The sequence below is a fragment of the Pangasianodon hypophthalmus genome, chromosome 8 (genome assembly GCF_027358585.1).
Source record: "Pangasianodon hypophthalmus isolate fPanHyp1 chromosome 8, fPanHyp1.pri, whole genome shotgun sequence".
NCBI lineage: Eukaryota > Metazoa > Chordata > Actinopteri > Siluriformes > Pangasiidae > Pangasianodon > Pangasianodon hypophthalmus.
The window spans coordinates 21428574-21445733 of NC_069717.1; the positions used below are offsets into that span (position 1 = coordinate 21428574).

General features: G+C 39.1%; 1 protein-coding gene across 2 annotated transcripts in view; it reads left to right on the forward strand.

Annotated features, from left to right (window-relative positions):
• The window catches only part of mib2 (MIB E3 ubiquitin protein ligase 2), a 73975-nt gene that overhangs the window by 26111 nt on the left and 30704 nt on the right, over positions 1 to 17160 (forward strand). For both annotated transcript variants that reach the window (XM_026925443.3, XM_026925442.3), the window contains exons 2-4: positions 1131 to 1541; positions 5383 to 5554; positions 16146 to 16252. In XM_026925443.3, coding sequence (XP_026781244.1) covers positions 1131 to 1541; positions 5383 to 5554; positions 16146 to 16252 — 690 coding nt within the window. The remainder of the gene's footprint in view (positions 1 to 1130; positions 1542 to 5382; positions 5555 to 16145; positions 16253 to 17160) is intronic.

A 17160-nucleotide genomic window follows, 5' to 3' on the forward strand; every position in this document is an offset into this window, starting at 1 on the left:
AAGCTTAAGGTCTGATGCTTCTTACAATACATGTCTGAGTGATTGGCAGCATGGAAATGGATAACAGTTGCTTCGCCTTATCCCCTCAACATCCCACTGCAGTGTGTTCCCTATACCTAATAATGCGCCCACTCTCCTCCACCTCCCACTGTGGCATGTCTCCTTCACCGTCCTCTGCAGCCTGTCCCCTCCACCTTATACTGTTCCCACTTCCTTCCACTTTCCACTGTGGCTTGTCTCCTCCACCTTTCTCTGCAGCCTATTCCCTCCACCTCATACAATGCTCACTTCCCTCCACCTCCCACTGCGGCCTGTCTCCTCCACCTCCCACTGCGGCCTGTCTCCTCCACCTTATACTGCTCCCACTTCAGTATCGTTAATACTGTTGACTGTAACCACAGCAATCATGAAAGACAAAGTAGACTAACATGGTAAAACTGAATGCAGCAATAAATCACTTACTGACATAAAGGGGGACCCGCATTACAGAAATAATCATTTTTGGCTTTCTCTAATTTTAGCTAGCTGGTTTGGGAGATTATTATAAAAGTTATTTTTAAAACTGTATGCGCGTTTGTGGGAGAAACAGGGTGAGTCACAGTGTCCAGCTGTTTACAGTCTTGGCCATAGGCTTCATGTCAAATTTGCTAGTGGACCCAGAGCTTACTAGGTCATACAGTGCAGTCTGACCGCAAGAACTGATTTACATCCGCAAGGGGAATTGTGTCCTGTGTACAGCAGTGTGTTTATTGGTGTGGAAGAAAAATGGATGGGGCTGATTTCATCATAAGGTCAACTTGCCCTCTTTATACAATACACAGACGCGTGTCTGCTTCAATATGCCAGAGGTTTTTCTGGCCTGGTTTCATATCACATGATGCTCTCTTGCATTCTCAATTAGTGCAATTTTAAAAACCCTGATTTTGTGCAACATTTGCGCTGCATATGTAAGGAAAAATTGTTGTCATTGTTCTACAGGTTGGTCAGGTCTTGGAGAAAGCTTTTTTTGTGGATAAGCATTCGTCGCTAGCTTTATCCTGAAGCCTCTTTACTAATGCAACAACTTCGAGTCACAGGTGTGATCAGATTAGAATGCAACAACAGTCATGTCTCTTGCTTTCTCTCCTCAGTCACCCCTGACCTGTCTCCGGAGAGCCCCCTACTCGGCACCCTCCCGCTGCCACCAGCTCGCTCACGCACTAGTGGCCCCAGCAGCGGCGCCACCACCCACCCCCCCGCCGAGCTGCCTGCGCGACCCCACCGGAAGCGCAGCGGCGAGGCCGGAAGCGGCAGTGCCAGCCCACCTGTCCGCGGCGCCATGGAGGTGGGTATGCGCGTGGTGCGTGGCGTTGACTGGAAGTGGGGCAACCAGGACGATGGTGAGGGCCATGTGGGCACAGTGGTGGAAGTGGGGCGCCAGGGCAGCACCAGCACACCTGACAAGACAGTTGTGGTGCAGTGGGACAGCGGCACTCGCACCAACTACCGCACCGGCTACCAGGGTGCCTATGACCTGCTGCTTTATGACAACGCACAGATTGGTGAGTGTCAGTGGTTACAACTGCCAGGATAGTATCTTGGACATCCAGGAACATTATATCAAGGATATGTGGGCCAAGATTTGCATAACTACTAGTTTCAGTGTACTTTCAACTTACTGAGTAATTCATACCAGTTACTGAATAATATGCATTAACAACTGAATGATAAGCGAGAATTTAATTGTGAATTTAGGCTAAGGGTATTTTTATGCTTGTTCAATCTATGTGTCTTGAATTTTAGGATTGTGAATCGTAGTCAGAATTGGTGACTTAAATCAGCCACTTAAGATTTAAAAAAATACATCAATATCTGATGGTGTAGTCTCATGCTGTGTGCTTAACTGTATTTTCTGGGCAGCTTATTCATATTCTTGAAACTCCCTGTGTGTGATTCATGCCTCTAAATTTGGCTAGGCTTTTTCCCAGTTGAGCTCTCAGAGCAGGAGTTTTTTATTGCATCAAGACCATTCCTTTTACAAAAAAATGAGTTTTTAGACCAATATGATTATATTCAATTGAGACAAAGATAACACAAATTTAATTTGGTCAAATACACTATATGGCCAAAAGTATGTGGACACCTGGTCATCACAATCATATGGGGGTCTTTCCCAAACTGTTGCAAAATTGGAAGCCCACAATTGTATAGAATGTCTTTGTATGCTGTAGTATTAAGGTTTCCCTTCACTGGAACCAAGAGGCCCAAACTTTTTCCAGTATGACAGTGTCCCTGTGCACAAAGTGAGCTCCGTGAAGACATGGTTTTCCATGGTTGGAGTGGAATTCGAGTGGCCTGACCTCAACTGCAATGAACACCTTTGAGATGACAGCAGTGGACATCAGTGCCTGACCTCACTAATGCTCTTATTGCTGAATGGGCAAATTTCCACAGCACATTCCAAAATCCTCAGCTTGTGGACCACGTAAAAAAAAAAAAAATCACATATGGATGTGATGATCAGGTATCCACAAACTTTTGGCTATGTAGTGTATATTGACAATATAATAAGATTGAAAGTCATGAATAGTCCTAGTTATGAGAATGGCTTTAAATTGCCAGCAATCTCAGTTCAGCAATCCAGTCCTCAGCATTAAGGTCTGCAGTAATTGCATGCTTGTGGATATTATTTTGTGCATTAATCCAAAGCTTCTTACATATTAAAGGAAATATTTAAATGTCATCCATGTCATACATGAAGCTTTGGGGTGGAAATTTAATGTAGTTATTCCATAGTGTTTTGGTTTCATTGTCCAAAACATGATACAAAATGTTAGTAGAAATGGTTAGACAGTGGTGCTGGACATTGTGAAAGAAATATGCTCTGAAGGTCAAGGCTGTAAGCATGTGAGTGGCGCAACAAAGAAGCATGTGCCCTTGACTTCAGGAAATTGTGAGTTTGAATACAAATGATGCCACAGCCATCAGTGGCTTTTGCCACAGGAATCTAATTTTAATCTGGCTAACCCATTTAAACTAGACATATTAATGTATATGGTTTAAGATCTTATCAGGATGCAGTCCAGATTGAAGACACATGAAATGAACAGGTTCAAACAGGGTCTTAGACAGCCAAACCATCGGCAACATTCCATCCGACGATGTTGTAATGTAGGCAAACGACTATCCGTCAGTCCTTGTTATCCTAGAGTGGTGCGTGTGAATATATAGAATTCTCTCACTCCCTCCAGTGGTGCAGGTCTATATAAAGTGGTATATACGTGCAGCACATGCAGTTTCCTCTAGCTGCAAAGTCGCTGTCTGTCTGCCTGTCTCACCCTCTCTCTCTCTTTCTCACACTCACACACACACACACACACACATTCTTTCAGCAGTTTAGCCATACACAGATGCTGTATTTATAGCCAAGTAAATGCTCATTGCTAACCTAAGATGCCTCTTTCCCGCACCATTAAAAGCAGCATTCTTCTGCCTTGAATGATTCTGAGTAATGGAGCGAAAGAGCATGTGAAATAAAGAGCGAGAGAGAGAGAGAGAGATAGACAGAGAGTGAGTGAGAAGCAATGTACATGGAAAAGGGCACTAGCTCTGTGTGCTCATTATCCACTGCCTTAAAATGAATGCAGAACTGTGTGAGCTCAGTTTTCACTTATGTCATCTCATGGGCTCCTCTTCTCACCGAGTATCCGACTAGTCCTCGCACACTCCTGTTACATGGCTCGTTATAGATGCATCCATGCTTTAAATGCTTGAAATTTAAAATGACTTGTATATGATACACCTTTTCCATTATTCAGCTTTGTTTTCTTCATAACTTTAACAAAGGGAATGTAATCACTTGGAAATTAATTGATTGATTAATTGGTTCATTCTGCTTTAATAACCGCTTGATTCTGGTCAAGGTCATGGTGAGTCCAGGGCCTATTCTGAGAACAGTGGGCGCAAGGCAAGAACATACCCTGGGTGGGACGCCAGTCCATTGGAGGGCATTACTTTTATAATAATAATAGTAACAACAACATTACTTTTATAATAATAATAATAACAACAACAACAACAGCAATAAGAAGAACAACAATGTAATATTACTATAATTAATGAATTGTTTTGTGGTGTATCTGACTATCCATGGCTATTTTGTACTGGTGCTCTTTTGTTTGTACATCACAAAATCATATTCGATCTGAGCATTTTTAAAGTCTGATTTGGGTTACACTCATGGTACAAAAAGAGAGAGAAAGAGAGAGAGAGAGAGCGAGAGAGAGAGATGGGGGGCTATGGAATCATAGCTGGGAGGCTTTGTAGGAAAAATCTTTGCCCCTGAGATAGGCATAATAATTCTAGGTACTGATAAAGAACCTGCTCCTATTTGTGGATTATCAAAATGAATAAATTTCCACCGTTTGCTGGTTTTCCTAGTGAAACAATTATCTGGTACGCAGCAATGAGCCTTCAGTCTGACTGGAAAACTTGATGTTCATCTAAATTTAGCACATACTAATTCCTCATACAGTTCTTTTTTTTGAGTACCTTTATGGCATCTTTTCTTGTTAACATACAGGGTGTCCCAAAAGTCTCCATACACAGGGGACTATGTACGCCAGCACCACATTTTGATCCGACCATGAGAATGATTTCAATACGTTCTTCTTTTGTCAAAGGTATTCTTAAAAGCTATCTGAAAAATATATATATATATATTATAAACTAAGTGTGAAAAATTTTGGAAGACATTTTGTCTTTGACATTAATTTCCCCTATGTATGGAGACTTTTGGGACACCTTGTAGAAATGAACACCTCGCCCTGTCTGGCTTTACAGTGAAATCTGAGCTGTGAGTGACATGGAGCAGTACAGTTTGCACAAAGGAATTAAGCAATAATGCAGACACATAATAAGTAAGGAAGAAAACACGACAGGACATGCTATTATAGGAAAATAATCCATGACAGTGTGGTGTGATGTGGACTGACGTGAAGCAGAGTTACTGTTACCATCCCAAACAGCATGTCCTGAAATGTTTTATTCCATTTATACCACAGTTACCATTTTTATTTATTAATGAACAACCCTGAGCAGGAGCTGTTTGATTCATAACTGTTGTTTTGCAGGTCAATTCAGGAACATGATATGTTAAAACAAGTGTCAGATTCAGGAGCTGCAAAACCCTGCATAATCATGATCTGTGTACACAGTAAAGGAAGAACTGGAATCAACTTTATATTCAGTGAATATGAATCTCAAATCAGCACTTTGTTCAGGAAACAAGCAAACAAAATACTACTACGCTCTAGTGATGCAAATCAGTAAGACTCATCAGCTGCCCTGATGTGCGATTGTTTCTAATTCCTAGTCCGTATCATCGTCTGCCTCCTCCTGTAGGTGTCCGCCACTCGAACATCATTTGCGACAGCTGTAAGAAGCATGGCATCATGGGAATGCGTTGGAAATGCAAGGTGTGCTTCGACTACGACCTGTGCACACACTGCTACATGAACAACAAACACGACCTCTCGCACGCCTTCGAGCGTTACGAGACAGCGCACTCACAGCCGTGAGTATACCAAGCCTCGCCTTCTCTCATCTCATCTCATCACTTCTCACTAATAATTTCTCTGTCTTCTACACGGCTAAACTTTATACTATTCCTGCCAGCTCTGTCTGAATGTCACACTGTTCTTCTTCTTCTTCTTCTCCCAACATAGCCTGCTGTTATATAACACATGAATTTCGCTCATGGCCCAAGTCAAAAGAATACGAACGTGAATTAAAATTTACCATATCAAAGCGACTCGCACAATATTTGATGGTCCATATGTTTTTACAGTGTATTTGCATCAGATGTACTACAGTTTTGTCCAGCACAGTTTGCAGATATCTTTGCTTATGATAAATGAACATACCACAAAGTCAGGAAGCATTTTTATAACTGTTTTTGTGTGTCAGAAGCATCCTGTCCCAGAGGAGATTGACTTTTGCTGCTTGCACAGTCAAAAAATTAGGTTAGGCATACAGGAAGAATTTATTTATTTATTTATTTTTTGTAGGAGTTTGAATTGATGATAACCCTGTGCTCTTGTAACACACACACAATTCCACCAGGTGCTTCTTTTACAACCACTTACAGTATTTGAATAAAGTCAATGAATGCCCATTTTGTGGTTTTAGCACGAGGCTATCTATAGTGTGGGAAAAAAAAAAAAAAAAAACAAAGCCAGAGGGAAAATATTTTGTCGTAGAATCATGTGGATGACTGGAAGCATAAATAATTAAAAGGAAAGAAGTTTCTGTTAATAAAGACAGGAAAGTGCCGATCAGGAAACTCAGATAGGTATTAGATGAGGCGTAGTTTCCTGAATATAATAGTCTAGTACTGAATGCCTGTGTTGTTTACTGACACAACATGCATCATGCTTGTGAACAGGAAAAACATTGTTTTAATTTCATGCATAGTGTTCACACCTATGAACAGTCGCTATATAGCTGGTTTTTTTTAAGGGAAATATAAGACTTAAAACACTTAAGACCATTATTGTAATTTAATGTGAATTTCTGTTTAGACCATTTGCCGTATCTTTACAAACTTTCTACACAAAATCCCAAAATTAAATAAAATTACATATATTCGATTTTTTAAAACTGTTTTTTTTTTTGTTGTTGTTGTTGATTATTGACGATATATATATTGGCATAAAAGTGTAGACATCAAGAATATTGCTACTCAGAAATGATATTTTCTATATTTTTGGTCAACAACATTAAATTTTTTAGTCTCAAATGTGAACAATCATTGTTTATAATCATACTGGAAAGTTTTTTTTTTTTTTTTTAATAAATTCAGGTATAATGTTTTGGTATTCCTACACATGGACAGTTCATTTATGTTTTAATATAAGTATTTTTTTTTTTTTTAAAAAAAGTCCAAATTCACATGACATATTAATTTATTTAGTGTTTTTCATAGAAGAATCTGTAGTCGCTTGTTAAACCTTCTTGTTCACCAGGTAACTATGATTTAAAACGAATATTCAGGACAAGAAATCTGCTCGTCCTGGGCACGTGGCTCGTGATTTGTCCACCTATGATATTAAAAGTCTCTTTATCACTAGCTGTTGGCTGTAGATCTACAGTACTGTGCAAAAATCTATCCTTACATTCACACTAGTGAGCAACAAGTCACTCATGTTGCTTGTAGTTTGTCTCTTATGGCTGTAGAGCAAGTGTGTACCGTCCGTCCAGCTCGGGTGAGAAAGAGTCATGGCCAAAATGTAGCCTACAGCACAGGATTTACTACAGTATACAATTTATTTGTCTTTAAAATGTACTTTAATTAATTTAAATGAAATAGTTTAATAAAGTGAAAAAGTGAGAAAAATCTGTTGTACTTTACAGTACATACAGTACGTATTTGTATTAGCTTTTAGGAGCACAAACTACAAACACTCTCCAGAGACACCAATGATCTTTGCTTTCTTCCAAGCTTTATTATTATTTTTTTTCTTGTAATGTCCCTATACATATTTAATGAGAGGTTGTATATGACAGGATAAGATGAAAACAGTTTTATGATCGGTCTAAGGAATCATTCGAGTCAGTCGTTTGGATTTATCACTTTACCACGTCATAGCAAATCTCCATAAAGTTGATAAAATCTCAGCTCGCATGTCAGTTGTCACCCTGTCACTTGTCGCACTGTCACTTTTTGAATTGTCTCTGACACTGAAATCACGGCTCTGTGTTATGCACGTCCATAGAAAATGAATGTTCACCTGTAGCATTGTCGCTCGCTAATGTGAACGTACCCTCATTCTTTTTAATACAGATTTCGTCTTAGATGTTTATTTTATGTCTTCTGCATTATTAAGCCAGTAAAAAAAAAAAATCAAATTTCCAAACATTACTTTTCCAACAGAAATGTAACGTTAAAGAAAAAACGTGTGCATGTGAGTAAAGAAAGTGACACATTAGATGCCAGGCCACTTTTCAGCATGATGAAGGCTGTCAGGTTTTGCCTGCAAAACCTGCAAGTGTGACAGTCAAAGTCTTCAGAAAAACCGTGGCAGGTTCTCCAGGATGCTTGGAAAAACTTCCAGCCAAGTTCCTTATAAAACTACACAAAGGTTGTCACACCAAGTATTGACTTTGTTTATTTTATTCCTGTTTATTGCATATTAATAACGAACTCTCTTTATGGATTTGCTGTTTTTTTTTCCCCACTGTATCATTGACTGTCTATTTTTAGTATCATCGAATTCATTTTTTTTAATCTCCGTGGCAGCATGATCTTAATCTTAGTCACTTCCTCTCTCTCCTCTCTGTTTTTTTTTTTTTTTCCCCCATCAAGCTTTAACATGCGTCTGTTGAGAACTAGCACTGTCCTTTGCGTGCTTACCACAGAGCACTTGACCTCTTTTGTAAACAAGATCACTGAACACAAGTCCATTACTGAGGCGAAGCTGAGGTTAAGCCTCTAAGTTTGTGTGCTAGTAGCATGTGGTGTTGTGGTGAGCAGTCTCTGTGTTCCTCCACCACTGATAGGAGTCTCGTACCGTAAACAGGCCGCTTCTTTCTCGGCCATTCCACGCTCGCTGGCCAACTCTACAGGAGATCCATATTTGGCTGTTATGATCTGACAAGGTTACTTACAGCCCTTCCAGCAGACACTGCTCCTGCAGCTCTGTCTCAATCTCTGCCTTTTATTGTGCTGTTTTTATTTCTTTATTTAGTGCTGGAGTACTTGGAACATCCTGTCTTCCTGCCTTATTTATTTATTTATTTAGTGTTTTACAAATAAATTCCAGGATTAGTCTGTGAAATGGTGGTCCTTAATAGCGCAAGACTGGACATGTAGTGAACAAAAACCCACATTTGGGTATCTAGAACCGTCGGGTTTAAATATAATCTTAATGACTACCACAGCGGAGGAGTGAAGCAAGCTCTGTAGCGTGTTACATAAAAGCCAGAATTATGACACTCTTGTTTTGTAATTTGGTTTCTCCGTCTCTCAAGGTCCTATTTCAACTTGAACACATGACAGGCACATGTTATTATGTCTTTATCCCACATAGCTCAAATCTGTTTTTTGACATAAACAGTTTAATAATTAAATAAACAAATAAAATGTGCAACCTGTTGTTCTTTAATAACTAAAAATTGTCGTCATTAGAAATTGCTGTGGCGTAAATGGAATAAAACACTACAGGATCTGCAGTTATTGGAAAATAATCAATTTTGGGAAGGTAACAGTAACTCAGCTTTGTGTCGGGCTGTATCAGCCTGTCGTTGATTATTTTTCTATAACTACATCCCTCGTTGTGGTTTATTCCTGACAGGCAGAGGTGGGAAGTACTTAAGTAACATTTTAAGCTATTTGTGCTTTAGTAGTAATTGTAAATGAATATTAATATATATTAATATACTACATGCTCACTCTTATTATATCTCTATGAGCAAAAACCCAAGCATTTTATTTCATGTTATTTATTATATTTGAACATTTTCATTAAAAATCTTAAAGAGGAAAACTCTTTAAGGGTTAGGGTTAGGGTTAGGGTTAGTACTTTGTATGGATACTAAAATGATTCTTGCAAATACTACGTTTGAGTCTCACTCACTCTCCACATATTTAATTTCATTACAAAAAATCATGAAAGATTTATGCAAATGGAACTGTTACGCGTGGACACATTTGAACTTTTCCAGTTATTAAGATTTTGACACAATACACACACACACACACACATATATGTAAATATAATTTTCCTGTACTTTTTCTCTGTTTATATGCGAAGATCTTCTGTTGTTGCACAGATTCCACCGAAGTTGAAGGGGGCAGGTGTGTGTAGGGTCAGAGGCATATTAATTTGCATATGTATAAAACCTGGATTTCCATTAGGATAAAAGTGTCGACTCCTGTGTATAACAGTATTTAGGGAACTGCCACATCAAGCTATTTATTATTCAGCCTTTCGAAAGAAGTGTTGGGTGAATCGGAGACCTAAAAAGCACTCTCTTCTCATTTAAATGGAATATGAACCACTCAGATAAGGAATTGAATAGTAAACAGAAAATCTGCCTTGCTCTGGTTGTTTCATTCTTTCTTCAGTGAAGCAGTGACTGACCTGAGGGGTACCATCTACTAAGAGCTGAAGAAAGCTCTACACACTTGAATACAGAATTCACCGTATTGGCTGTGAGAAAAAATCTCGTGGGAGGTGGCATGAAACATCACATGAGAGGCTGTCTTGCTTACTTTCATACATATACATAGAAAAAAAGTTTTGATTATTGTAACAGAACATTTGTGGTCATTGGGAAAGGCAGTGGTCCAAGAACCCTAGGGGTCCATGAAGCATAGGCAGCGCAGACATCCAGTCAGCCAATCAGCCAATCACGTGGCAGCAGTGCAGTGCGTAAAATCATGTACATACAAGCCAAGGGCTTCAGGTAATGTTCACATCAAACATCAGAATGGTGAAAAAAAAATGTGATCTCTGTGACTTTAACCATGACATGATTGTTTGTACCAGATGGGCTGGTATTGCAGTATTGCAGAAACTGCTGATCTCCTGGGATTTTCACACACAACAGTCTCTAGAGTTTATACAGAATGGTGTGAGGGGAAAAAAAACATCTAGTGAGCAGCAGGTCAGAAGGCTGAAAGCCTTGTTGATGAGAGAGGTCAGAGGAGAATGACCAGACTGGTTTGAACTGACAAGAAGGCTACGGTAACTCAAATAAGCACTCTTTACAAGCGCGTTGAGCAGAAAAGCATCTCAGCATACACCATAAACATGCACAACCTTGAGGTGGATGAGCTACAAAAGCAGAAGAGCACCTCAGGTTCCTCTCTTGTCAGCCAAGAACAGGAATTTGAAGCTATAGTGGGAACAGTCTCACTGAAACTGTTTTAAAAATGCTGCAATATCTATCAGAAATGAAGAAGACTGAATTTTTGATGTTTTGTCTCAGCGACACCTGGTGTGCTCCTCAAAAATACACTGTTTGGACATCATCCAATTCACAGTAGCATATTGTTATAGTAATTATTTCAGATTTTCCTCTCAGGGTACACAGCCATAACATTCCCACTGTCCTAAATTGTTCAGTGTTGTGCTAGAAAACGAATTAGCAGTGTTCTCACGGATTCCAAAACTCAGTCAGGAGCCAATCTTATCACACTGCCTCTGGAACGTGGATTAGACTGAAGGAGAACTTACACTTTTTTATGTGCCTTTGGCATGGGTCCATATTTGATAAAGTGAGAAATTAATGGGGATAATTTCTGAGAAAAGGAGCAAATGCAGCATTAGCTTGTTGTATCTGATTAGCTTTGCGATTTCTTGAGGGAGTAAACAGGCGGTGAATAGTATTAAAGGATTCCATCTTCACCTGAAATTGAATCTTCGGGGGAAACTAGATTATCTCGCTAATAGCTGGAGCACAACAGAAAGCTCTGGGCTTCCCAGCAAACGTAAAGTTCATGCGATGTGTGATGGGTGATGCTTCACCCATGATTCTGCTTGTGGAACTTGTTTAGAGAGAGATGATAAATTTAGATACATTCAACAAACCAAATGATTTTCTGTAATTGCAAGGAGTATTGCTTCTCCGTTTAATAAGTTTCATAGTTATTTTTTCTCTCCACTGATCGCTGAAATGATCATATAATAAAATCAGATTAGTGTCTTCGTTTTGGCCTGAAAAGCAAGCTGAAGCATGGACAGTGTCTGCTTTGGGAAAATATGACTGTTGTGTGTACGATAATGTTTTTCACTTTACATGGGGACAGCTGTCCTCTGAGGTGAGTGTGTGTGTGTTGGGCTTAAGAGCATATGGCCCTCCCGTATGTTCACCAAGAGAAGGAAACAAAACAACCCTCGCAGCTTGTTAATCGGCTCACGCCTGACGCCTGGTTAGTTGGTTTCTGTTGTGGCTGCTAGCTGCTAATCCGTATCCTGAGGTAAACAGGCGTTTATTCTATTTCTGCTGATGCCGGACATCCCCTGGTGGTGTTAGCAGTACCAGTAAGTCTTTCCGATTGCTCTGCGTTATGCCGGTGTGTTACTGACTAAGCATATAGTAAGTGTATTAACGTTGTAGTCAGGTGACCATCATCACATGACCATCATACTCTGTGCCTCCTGCCTGTGTTTGTCAGTGGGTATGTTTCTCATGTTCTGTTGAGGAGAAGCAGCACTGAAAAGCAGGGTGGGTAATATGGTGAAAATATCATGATACTTGAAGAATTTTCACTATATGCAATAAGTGTCAGGAACCTGTGAGAAATTAGGATTCTGTGATATGTTTATTTAACATCTACAAAAAAAAGTGAAATATTTGGTACAAAGTGCTTTAAAATTGTGCTTTAAAATCCAAATCAGCTACTTGTTAATGTGAGTCAGTCAGCGTTATAAAAGTATTGTCATTATCTCAGAAACGTGTATTGCGTTTTGCATAATATATCACATCATCAGTATCATCTTGTCTCATACCACAGTACTGTTGAATTCTCAAGTCTGATTAGTTAGAAGATATTGATTAATTTTCTATAACAGCAGCGCTGATAGTTGTTCCAGCTGCAAGGCAAAGCACAGGTTTATATCATTGCGCTTATTCAAATATGTTATCATTTCTATAATAACACCTCATTCATGTGGCATTGCATGGCGGATGCTCACATAATTTAAGGCTAGTAATAATAGATTAAAAGGAAAATGTGTAATCGTTGATATGTTGAAGCTTCCTGTAAGGAGTTTATTTAACATTTATGGAAGGAGTATCAGGTGTCTTGCTTTGTAACGGTCAGTAAGTTTTCCACCATAGGAGAGTCTTTTGGGGCAGAGGACTTCACGCTTTCTGGTTTCTCGGTATCATGACAAGGTATGATGATGTTTTTTTTTTTTTTTTTAACCTTAAAGAGTGAGGAGAAAAAAGTGAGGTTGGTGAGGGAATGACTGTTTATAGCTGCTATAACATAACAGCAACTAACTTGTCTCACAGACGTTCCATAACATTAAATGTAACTATAAACAGTTAAAAAGCATGATATTTATTAATATGTTTTAAAATTGTGATCGTTGGCAAATTGCTGTGGTATAAGAGGAATGAAATACTTCAGGAATTCAAGATGGCAACAGTATTTATCCGCTTTGTTTTGGGCCAAGCTGTGGTGGTTGTTTCTGCTCTAATAAAAAAATAAGAAAATAAAAAATAAGAGAAATATGTGAAGGAAGGAATGGTTATGAAGATGCAAGCAGTGAGGATTGTCTGTTCTGCAAAGAGAACTGGAGGTACAGTGCAAACGATGTAGCCTATTTTTATCTATTCCTAACAATGATTAGGTAGCACAATCCAATCCTATTTTTTTGTTTGGTTGTTTTTACAAAAGCAATATTATTGTGCTTACATTTTGCCCTCACCCTACCACACAAATAAATGGATGATGGATTCAGGGATCTGCTGCGCATGACAGCAGATGAAATAGATTCCCTCTGGGACTCTTATTTGCTGTTTCTCAGCACTTGTTGTAGAGGACCTCACAATATGAGATTAATCTCTTAAAAGATCAAACATGCTTAAAAATATTGGCACATTTGCGACCTAGAAATTCGCGTCGCACAGGAAATTGTCATCCCAAAATTAGTCTGTGGCAGGGAAATCAGGGCTGAAATTGTATAGTGGACATTTGGATTAAGAGTGATCTTGATATTGGAGATACATTTGCATAAACTCTTAGGAAAAAGTATAAAGGATTTTTCAGTTAGTCTACAAAGGAGTTTTTCCACTAATGTTTCCAAGTAGAACCCTTTTAGAAGTGTAGAACGATTAACCTTCCAAAGAAGGTTATGTATTGTGACAGACATATTAATGAACATACTTGGCGGACTTGTCAGAGCTCATTAAATTGTGCGCGCTAATATGATGTTTTGCTCTCTTGTTTCCTATGCTAGCATCTGGAGAATAGTTTCAACTCTTGATCTTGCTTTCATTTGCACGCACACACACACACACACACACACACACACACAGTGTCTGGGAGATTACACCTGACTCCTTCCTTCTTACGTGCACCTTAGCTTAGTTAGTTAAACTAGAGATTTGCTGTTATTTTGTTCTAAGCCTCTCAAGGCCGTCTCCTTTTCTCTCCTTGATGGACTTCTCAGACAAATTTTGAAAAAATCAGAAACGGGCACACTGGCTGAGACTGAGAACTTCTCATCGCAAAAGGAGTAAGCGTTACAGCTAATTTGCGTCATTTGGTGGATATGTCAGAATTCACTGTAACTGATGCGAGTCTTCATGCTGAGCCTGTGGAGGAAGTATGGGAATAGGCAGTTCCTTTGCGCCGAGATCAGACCACATCTTTACAATAAGGTCTGTATTTGGCTCTCTTCCTGACGCAGTATAGGGAATGTTTTGAAAGGTTTCGCAATGGTCTGGAAGAGCTGGCTACCAAGGCTGCTATCATTTGTTGACATAACACAGTCTCTCTGTGTCATGCTGTATAGTGATTTTTTTTTTCTGCACATGGTTTAAATTGAGAGTAGTACGCTGTTCAAAATCTGTCTAATCCATCCTGATTTTGGAACAGAACTCGAATCACACAGATGCACATACACTCAGGGAATGAAAGACATATGAGAAACACAGGGCTTGTATTTAACTCAGAATAACAGCTATGCACATGTTGGCTTTATCCATTTGGCATAAGTTGATTTGAGGCAAGTCTTTTTCTGATCTCTTTTTTGTTAATGCCTCTATCACCTTTGTTTTATTGTTCTCTATTTATTTTTCTCTTTAATCATGGCTCCTTATTTTCTTAATCTGTTTAATTTCAAGCACATTTGCTTCTTTTTTTAGGTATATACTTTTTTATATTCTGAAAAGTGAAATTTCTAACATCTCTGTCAGGTTTTCACTATGCTGTCACATCGTGTGATAGTAAGGATATTCCTTGCCACATCAAGCTAGGTAGAATTAAATATGTTATTGCCTTGTAGTTTTATGATTTATTCCTTTAAAGTTTGCTTAATTTTATCCCCAGAATTACAATAATTATTGTCCTGATTTTGTTCATCACATTGTATGACATTTACAGTATGTTCGATGTTCAAATTATTTCGAATTATTGCTTGCTTTTGGAAAGGTTACATGCCATCATATTGTGTAATGACTATCTTTCCAGACTTATTTTAGGTCATTGTTATTTTAAAATTTAGAATGAAACAGTTAAAACAGAAGTACCATCATGTCTAGACAAGCCATAGCAACTTTTGACCACTTGTTAAAGTGATATGGATGGCACCTCAAAATGATGTTTTTCTGCATTCTCAGCTACGAGCTGTCAGACCAAACATGAATAAAATTCACTGAATGGGAAAGGACACGAGAGGGATTTTCCCCGACTTTTTTTTTCTTCACATTTTTTGCCCCGATTTGGGTCATTTGCCAATTTCCACTCACTAACCAGCTCTCCCTTGTGACATGACATCTTCCAACCAAGGGAGGCTGTGGGCTAGCACATGCTTCCTCTGTGACATGTGAAGCCAGCTAACTGCATCCTGCCTTGTGAGTTAAAAGAAAACAGAAGTACAAGTATTTTGCATCACTGTGTTGACATACTGGACAATTTTTTGTGTGTACAAGATAAGATCTACTTTGTAATTTTCTTTTTTATGTATTGAGCCGTTTTGTTTTCCTGTTTAGCCAGACAAGATGTGTTTGATGATTTCCTTTCATGTCAGTAATAAAGGTGTTAAGACCAGGGAATTTGTATGCTCTTAGCATGTAGCCACTCTATCCACTGTTATATGGTAGGGTTTTTGTGCCTGCTAGGATTTTCTTTTTTTCCCCCAATTTTACCCATTTTCTGCCCATTTTGGTCACCTGACAATTTCCACCCACCACCAAGTTTTCCCCTATCATACATCAGATGACAATACATGGAGGATGAAAGCTAACATGTGCTTCCTCCAAGACACTGTATGACTGCCAACCATATGTTTCCAAACTGCTGCTCATGCTGCATCACTTGGCAGTGTAACATGCTATTTGCCCTCTTCCACATACCTGAGCTCACGGACACCTGCGATTGTCTATTGTCAATCTAATTGTGTAAAATATTCTTTCTTTTCCTGTCTCAGAGTGATCTTGACACCGAGGCAAAACCTGTCACGGATTATCCTTAAGGGAATCTTCCAGGGCGTAAAAGTCGTGCGTGGACCCGACTGGGATTGGGGCAACCAAGACGGTAAGTAAAGGCATGCGTTTAGCAACATTTGAAGTCAATTCAAATCCTTCAGTTGTAAATGTTGATAATTATGCCACTGTCTCATTAGGAAATTCTAAGCAAGCTCAAAGTTTGAACACGGTTTCTTGCGGTTGCTTCAGGAGTCCTAGTTAGCTTTTGAAGTGACTGGTGGCGTATGCTCGACAGATGTCTTCCAAAAAAAGGCACGTTCTCGTGTTGGTAGATATCTGACTGTTTACCTCAAACAAGCATTTGCCTTCAGTGCCACAGCGAAGGCTAAACCTCTAAATTTAGCCCTCAGTAAACCATGCTGGAATGCAGGTTATGAGTAATTGCTGTTGTATCGCCACTTGACATTACTGTCTTAAATGGGAAATGGCTCAGACACGGCTCTCTGCTTACTGTTTATGTGCTGTGAGGAAAGAATAGTCGGCATTTTATTTCTAGATATTACTCCTTATTGTGCAGTGTAGAACTGCTAGATGGTAGGACTTTAATTTCTCCTCTTCTAGCCAAGACTTCAGCGTTGCTGGTTGATGACTTGTCAACTTATGAACTGGAACTCTCAATAATTTGATCCTTTTTCCCTTTTTTCCTTTTGCTGCATAATGTCTTTGATGCTAAATGAGTCAAAATGTCCATGCTGTGCCTGTAAAATATCTTCTTGTGGGTTGATGGTGATAATTGCTCTACCCCACAGGGTGTGGGAAAAAAAAAAATAAAGCTTGCCATTTTTTCCTGCGCTTTCTTTTATTTTCACTGCTTTATGCTCTTTGACACTTTCTTTTTAAATTCTGATGCTGGTAACCTGGTTTGTAACCTGGTTACCCTGATCTTTGTAACCTGGTTACCCTGAAAGTCTTTCTGGTGGTGGTCTTGTGGATATTTCTTTGTATTATTCTTCAAAA